General features: G+C 50.7%; 1 protein-coding gene across 1 annotated transcript in view; it reads right to left on the bottom strand.

Moving 5' to 3' along the window:
* Positions 1-1,488: 1,488 nt before the first annotated feature.
* GPR107 (G protein-coupled receptor 107) overlaps positions 1,489-8,106 on the bottom strand; it is a 66,157-nt gene continuing 59,539 nt past the window's right edge. The window contains exons 16-17 of the mRNA XM_015411539.1: positions 4,426-4,509; positions 1,489-1,617 (exon numbers count right to left, since the gene is read on the bottom strand). Coding sequence (XP_015267025.1) covers positions 1,489-1,617; positions 4,426-4,509 — 213 coding nt within the window. The remainder of the gene's footprint in view (positions 1,618-4,425; positions 4,510-8,106) is intronic.

Genomic DNA, 8,106 nt, shown 5'->3' with positions numbered 1-8,106 from the left:
TCCAGGGTCCCTACGGAGAGGCAGGGAATAGCAAGAACACCTCGGGATGGCTCTTGCCTTGGAAACCCTACTTGGGGGGGGGGGGTCACCATGTTGGCTGCAGCTGACTGGGGCTTTCCACCAGCACTAGGGGTAAAAGGGAAAATCTGGAGCATAAAATGAGATGGCCGGAAAGCCTCCTACTCCCAACTGACGACAGCCTGCCTTTTCATTCAAAGGAACACCCCAAGGTGGCTGTGGATCAATACAAAACACAGTAATTAAGAACCACGAGCAACATTAAAACCTCAAGGGAACAGACCACTTCAGGCAAAGGCCTTCCCAGAAGGGGGGGGAACGCATTTTCAAGCTATGCCAAACGACCTGCAAAGATGGTGCCAGTTGCACCCCTGGGAGAGAGTCTCACAGCTTCAGGGCAGCAGGGGAGGGCCAGACCAGGGCACCAGGGGAGAACTGGGTTTGATTCCCCATTCCTCCACTCACAGCTGCTGGTGTGACCTTGGGTCAGTCACAAGTTCTCTCGGAGCTGTTCTCTCAAGGGCAGTCCTCAAGAGAACTCTCTCAGCTCCACCCACCACCCAGGGTGTCTGTTGTGGGGAGGGGAAGGGAAAGGGATTGTAAGCCGCTCTGAGACTCCTTCGGGTAGTGGAGGGCAGGGTATAAATCCAATCCAATCTCTTCTCTCAGACACTCCTTTCAGAGCAGTGGGTGCAGAAGAGACCCAAAACAGAGCCTAGCTTCTCCCGCCTGCACAAACCCCACTAAAACAGGAACTGAGCAAGAGCGGACTTCTCTCAGACTGCTGACCTCTCGGAAAAAAGGCACCCGCCTGCCCAAAGAGACTCCCTGAACCAGCTTGTGGGAATCATCAGGAGTCCAGGCCAGTGTTCCGAGGGTGAGGGGTTCTCCCTCCCTCCCTCCCTCCCGGGACCTGAGCACGAAGGCAGGGGAGGCACCGGGAGGCTTCTTGCTGCCTCTCCCAGCCCCCCCCCATCACCTCAGTGGAGCCGTGCACTGGCGAACTTCCCAACAGGTCGCACCTTGCGCCAATCAGCGGAGGAGGAAGAGGATGGCGCCCTTTAGCTGCTCCATCTCAGGCACCAAAAAGCCTCCCTCTGCTCACAGGAGACTTGGCTCACTCCGAGAACAGTGGGAAGAGAGGCCTCGGCAGCCGGGATTTTTCAATGGGGGTGCTCAGGACTCTTCGTGGGCCCAGCGGTTCTGAACCCAGAGATCCTGGGGCCAGCCAGACCCTGCCAAGGCACCAACCCGGAGCTCTGAGGCACAGAAGGGAGCGGCAGGAAGGCCGGAGTGCTCTCACTGGCTCAGCCCAACAGACTATAGAGTGGGCTACGTGGCCAGGCCCGGGCCATCCACACACTCCGTTCTTCCACTGCTGAAGTCCCATACTGCCGCCCCCTCGCGGCCTCACGCAAGCCCTTCCGCCTGGGCAGGATGAGGCCCTGAACACGAGACAGCAAAGGTCCCTTACACAGCCTCCATGTCCAAGTCGTCCTCGTCGTCCTGAGAGAGCTGCAGGTAAGGATTGTCTGAGGCCGGCCGGAACTTGTATCCGGTTAGGATGAAGAACACCAGGGTGGCCATTTCATCCAGGACCTGGGACAAAAACACACACAGAGACACAGAGGAGACTGAAAATTAAAAGTGGCTCTGAAGGCCATTCCCTCCTGCCCTGGTGGGGCTGCCGAGAAGCCATCGGGACCAGAGGAAGTCAGACCGTTTCTCTCCTCCAAGGAAGACTGGCTATCGGACTCTGAGCATGCAGGACAAGGACTCCCTATCTGCTGAGCCACAAACGTTCTCCTTCGGGGTGCAGCCCCGAGGACTGCACTGATGCTGCAAACCTGTCAAGGAAGTCACAGAACGCAGTGCTGGGCCTGGGACCCCGGCTCTCACCACAGCAATAGAAAAAAAAGGTACAGAAGCTAGAGGACTGGCTGATTAAAGCTGCCAGTCGACGGGGACAGCGGCTTCCACTGCCCCGGGGATCACCACAACAAGAGCGGAACTGTAAGAATGAGTAGGGGGTCCCTGGCAAAACTCGCGTAATCTGGAGGAGCAGGAAAAGAGCCCGCCTCCCCTTCTAAGGCTGGATTCTCCCATCAACACGGCGTTCCACAGAATTTGATATATCTGACTGTACAGGCTGTGACAGCAGCTGGGATACTTTATGCAAAATACTGGGAGAAGAAATACCAACGGAAAAAAGAAATATTTTAAAAAAAACTGTTCAAAGCTGCAGAAATGGACAAATTAACTTTACAATTACAAGGAAGAAATAACGAATCGTGTGAAGAAACACTGGCGAGATTTTATAGGTGGACTGAAGGAAATGTATAAAGGCGCTGATTATGAAACTTGTTGATGGTGAAACCAGTACAGGTGCATAAAACAAATCAAGATTCAACTGTATTTTTTTTGGGGGGGTGGGTGTGGTTCCTGAATATTTATTTCATTTCCTTTAGTTTATTTCTCCCATATATACAAGATTTCTGAAAGCTGACCAGTTAATAAGAGTCAAGATTACAGGAACTATTTTCTCTCTCTCTCTCTTTTTAAAATGTTTTTTTTAATAATACATTTTTATTTTATATTTGGCAATATATTTGTTAAACTGAGACCTAGGATGAGCTCCAGTATTGTAGTTTACGTTGGGTTTGTTATTGTATGTTATTTTTGTACTTCTTGTTGTCACATGTTTCTTGCAGTTGTCTTTTCTTTCTTTTTCTGAAAATAATAAATTTCCCTGGTCAAACGGGACTTTTAAACCCCCGCCGCCCCGGAACCCACCGAGTGTTTTGAGCAGGCGGGTGGGGCCAGGTAGGGGCTCCTGATGGGCCACTGGAGATCCTCCTGGCTTGGCAAAGTAAAATGGCCTTCGCTGCTGTGGATTTCCCGGGCTGTCGGGCCGTGGTCTTGGCATTGCAGGACCTGCTGTATCACCAGCCGCTGCGACTGGCCTCCTCAGAGGAGAGAGACCCCCCCCCCCCCCCCCCCCCCCCCCCCCCCCCCGGGGGCGTCCCCCGGGCCCCCCCAGCCACAGCTGCTGGCCAGATCCTGAAAAGAGGGCCAACAATAAAAGCTTAATGTATCTATAGCATATAAAAAGATACATGCATTTATTAAAAAGGAATTTAAAAATATATAAGGGCCCAATCTCACCTCATGTAAAAATACCGGAATCTAACACACAAGGGCTAATGGACTTGACCTGACGCATTTCGGCCTGCATAGGCCTTCTTCAGAGGTCAAACAGAGTGAGGAACATATTGGCTTATATAACAGTACAGTACAATCATGCAGATATAAAATATAAATACATGAAGGACCAGAAGAAAACTGTTCCGAAATGAAACCACTAGGCACAGAAAAAAAGTACAAATGAGGCCTCCAAAGATGCAATCACATGCCAAGTGGTGTTTCACGAGTAATAATTTCTGGTCCAGAAAGTGCCTTCCTATGATTGTTTAGCCAAACTGTCCTCAGTAGAATTGTCCTTAGGGATTTTTAAATTCCTTGTTAATAAATACATGTATCTTTTTATATACTGTATATATTAGGCTTTTATTGTTGGCCCTCTTTTCTATTTGACTAACCTTTTCAGGTTTTGGATCCCAGGTTTCTAGGTTCAGTTCCCCCTCCCCCTTTTGTCACAGCTGCTGGCCAAACATCCGGTTCCACATGCCAAGACCACGGCCCTACAGCCCGGAAAATCTACAACTAACAAACTCTGGCCGTGAACGCCTTCGACGATATATTAGAATGACGTTGTTTTAGCAGCAGCAGCTGCCACCATAGTGTTGGTTTCATCCTCTTTCTCTCCTTTTTCACAGAGTATTTTTAAAAATTGTCCCTTTTAGGCTTCCTTTGCTTGTGTGCCTCCGCCTCCCGCGGCAGCCATCTTATGGCTTCGCCCCCCTCCCTGTGTCGGAATTCCACAGGTCCCTGCGGCAGGCTCAAAGGAGGCGGGAATCCCCGGCTCCGTGGCAAGGAGTTATGCAAACGGACCAAGTGAAACAGGAATGCTGAGTTTCACCAGCTCTCCGGGGCTGCGGTTCCCCAGCCGTTCCCTGGCCCCTCCAGTCGTGTTTGATTAATGCCTGAAGGACTGCTTGCGTGCGTGTGTTCTAAAAATCAATGAGGCAATTACTTTTCGATCTGTGTGGATATACGGAACCCTGCAGCCCTGAGAAGGGGAGGGAGAATGCCCAGCTGTCCGCAGCAAAGAAACACCACGGTTGGAATGTCTGCGCTAAGGATGGTGAGTTTCCAGGAGACCTACAGCCAGAACATGAAGCCGGCAGCCTGATAAGATCTGTTGTTGTTGTTTTTTAATTTGGGTTGTTCTGTGTCTCTCCCTTCCCCCCCCCCATAGAGGAGCACAGCCCATGCCAATACCGATACCTGATAAAGCCATTTCCACTGGAACGGAACTGCGAACCTGATGAAGATGGCAATGATCCGTGTGAAGTAAATGTAACACACAACCTGCGGGCAGAGGAGGAGGACAGGAGTGAGCCGCCGGAGCCTTCTTGCACACAAACCACGCTAATTCTGCAGAGAAATTAGATCTCGAGAGGGATCGGTCGGCCAGGAACGCCTTGCAGGCCTCACACCATTTCATGGATATTTGGGGAGGAACAAATGGGGATATGGATCGATATTCATGGGAGAAATCTCAATGAACAAGCCTGCTACTTAAACCAACAGAGCTGCTTACGTTTCTTTCTTGGGGGGGGGGTGCCCATGCCTGGAAGTCACGGCGACGGCTGGCAACTCCCTACTGGGGCAGGGAGGACATCCGGAGAAGTGGCTTGTTTGTCTGCCTCTGGCCTCCTGGCCCTGGTATTCTCTGGAGGTCTCCCATCCAAACACTTGCCAGGGTCGGCCCTGCTGAGCTTCCGAGATCCGATGAGACCGGGCTTGCCTGGGCTACCCAGGTCGGGGCTGAGCTCCTTAGGCTCCATCCTCCAGGGCGGCCGAGGGAGAAGGGAAGCCAAGTGCCTCAACCCAAAAGGAAAGGTTGCCCTACAAGCACATCCCTTCGATCAAAAAGGGACTTCTGGACCATCGGATCTGAATCGTTAATAGAAACCCACCTTAAGACCCCTCTACGGTGTACCTAAGAAGCCTGCCGCCCAGACCGAAGTGGGACATGTGCAGTGTTCGCAATGGAACGGCTTCCTCTAACCTTCCTAATAGGGCTGCCAAGTGGGGGGCGGGTAAACCCCCGCTTTGGAGGCCCGATTTCCGCCACCGCGGAATCGGGCCCCGGGGGGAGCTCCGCCCCCCAAAGCGCAGTGTGGCTGCATCACCGGAGGTGACGCAACCACATCGATCACGTTGGGGACGTGGCCCCGATCGTCGGAGGAAAAACTCTATGGTTATCCCTCCGACGATCAGGGCCACGCCCTCAACGTGATCGACATCGCGCGTCACTTCCAGTGACGTGCTGGCGGCGCGCGCACGACGAGGGAAGGCTCCCGGAGCGCGGTGAGGCTCCCCCACCGGTGAGTAAAATTCACTTGGCAACCCTACTTCCTAAGATTACACCTAGAGGGATTGGGGCAGGTGTCTACTCATCACAGGGGCTTTCCATGAGATCCAAAACAGAAAAGGGGAGAAAAACTTTCGACCAAGAAAAACCAAACCACCAAGAGGCCTATTAAACAATGGGTTACAGATGTTAAAATTTAAAAAAGCTTTAAAGCATAACAAATAGCAAAAAAATAAATAAAAATCCATTAAAGTCAAACGTGCTTTGGCCACCAGGCCTTCCTCAGTGGTACAAATTGTTAAAATACACACCATAAAGTAAGATGATTCAAAATAGAGCATTTCTAACCTAGCTTTGAAGTATACAAAGAAGCAGGGCCAGTTCATTAACCGCATCAATCCCCCTTCATTATTGAAATAAAGTAGGACCATCAAAAATAATTTTTCAGGTTGTGGTTGGTCATGGTCCTTAATATCGCTGTAAGCCAGGTCAGAATGAATCCCTTTTTTTTTTTTAAAAAAAAATCATTTTACAGGGTTTTGCTTTTTTTTTTTGATGCTCCTAAAGCTTTGTGGAAACACATACCCGTGGTACAAATTGTTAAAATACACACCATAAAGTAAGATGATTCAAAATAGAGCATTTCTAACCTAGCTTTGAAGTATACAAAGAAGCAGGGCCAGTTCATTAACCGCATCAAATCCCCCTTCATTATTGAAATAAAGTAGGACCATCAAAAATAATTTTTCAGGTTGTGGTTGTTCATGGTCCTTAATATCGCTGTAAGCCAGGTCAGAATGAATCCCTTTTTTAAAAAAAAAAATATCATTTTACAGGGTTTTGCTATTTTTTTTTTGATGCTTCTAAAGCTTTGTGGAAACACATACCTGATTAACATTTGCTCTGCTATTAGGCCTTTTGCTTTTCAAGACACCCACGTGGTCCAGGTTCTGACTGGATGCAAACCCGCATATGGCTTCAGCAAGGTGGGTGTCTCTCGTGTAAACACATCCTGGGATTCAGATCCCCTCCCCGCCTTCCTTGCTGGTATAGAAATCAGGATACCAGCAAGTGAGGTGTTAGGAACACTGGCTGTTTGCTGCGCTGTCTGGCCAGGTGTCTTTGAAGAACATCAGCCCCCGCCCTGGTGAAAGTACCCAATCCAGGAGGAGGCACTGAGCCAGACGAGGCATGGAATTGCAGGGCATGTGACCACTGCTCCCTCTTAACTGTGGAGTCTTGTGAGCCAAAATTCTACTTTGTGAGCTGATGGCATTAAAGTTGTGAACAAGCGATTTGACTACTGCCTAAATTAGTTTGCTCTGGAGCCATCCTTCTTGAGCTAAGACAAATATGCGTGAGCCGGAGGCTAAAAAACTGTGAGCTGGCTCACACTAGCTCAGCTTAGACGGAACACTGCTTGTAACCCAGCAGTGCTGCTGCAGCCAAGCAGGGCTGGGCCCGCTCAGGATGTGGAGGGGAGGCCTTCCTGGAGCCACGCACCCCACCCACCCCCAGGCCGACTCGAGTTGTAGACAAAAGGCTGGATATAAACGGAACCAATGTTCCCTCTAAGCTGTGGAGTCCTGTGAGCAAAAATTCTACTTTGTGAGCTACTGGCATTAAAGTTGTGAGTGAGCAATTTGGCTACTGCATAAATATGTTTGCTCTGGAGCCATCCTTCCTGAGCTAAGACAAAAATATGTGAGCTGGAGGCTAAAAAACTGAGAGCTGGCTCACGCTAACTCAGCTTAGAGGGAACACTGAACGAAGAGCAGGGCAAGGATGGAGCCCAGGCCGCATGACCGACAGAATCAAGGGGTAAAGTTTTTCCTGGACTGGGTCAGGGTTACCGTTTGTGCTTCTCTTCCCCCATATGCAGGGGGTCGGGGTTGGTGCACTCACAGACTGTGGGTGGAAAGGCCAGCCAGAAGCCTCGTCTCCGGTATGCGAGTTCCCTTGGCACGAGGCCTTGTTTTCATGAGACCACACGGAAGCCACCTGTCCCCCAAAGCGCTTCCCCCCAGAAGGTGGCACTGTGCTCTACAATTCGGAGAGGCACCCTGCTATCATCCCCGGAGAGAAGAAAGGCATCCTGGGGCAGGACAAAACTCTACCCTACGAGTGTCCAGAGAAAAAATCCCGGAGTTGCCATACACGTATGGATCTAAAGAAGGATCCTTAGTTTTGCTCTCTCATCTGCTTTCCAAGCAAGAACAGCACACTGTGGTGGGTTTAACAGTGCTCCCAACCAATGTTCCCTCTAAGCTGTGGAGTCTTGTGAGCAAAAAGACAGGTTGCTTACCTGTAACTGGTGATCTTCGAGTGGTCATCTGTGCATTCACACCCTTGGGATACTCTGCGCCTGCGCTGACCTTCTCGGTACCGGTAGCTAGCAAAAGGGATTTTCGCGCCTCTCCCAGGTCACGCGCCGGCTCCACTGCGCATGACCAAGGAGGGGCACGCAGATCCCGCCAGTTCCTTCTGACCGCCGCCCAACAGCCTTCAAAGAAACAAGATGAAGGGCCGAGAGCAGAGGGGAAGGAGGGCGGGTGGTGTGAATGCACAGATGACCACTCGAAGATCAC

Source organism: Gekko japonicus, unplaced genomic scaffold (genome assembly GCF_001447785.1).
Source record: "Gekko japonicus isolate JY-2015 unplaced genomic scaffold, Gekko_japonicus_V1.1 scaffold463, whole genome shotgun sequence".
In the NCBI taxonomy this organism is placed as follows: Eukaryota; Metazoa; Chordata; class Lepidosauria; order Squamata; family Gekkonidae; genus Gekko; species Gekko japonicus.
This window is presented reverse-complemented; position numbering and strand designations above follow the sequence as displayed.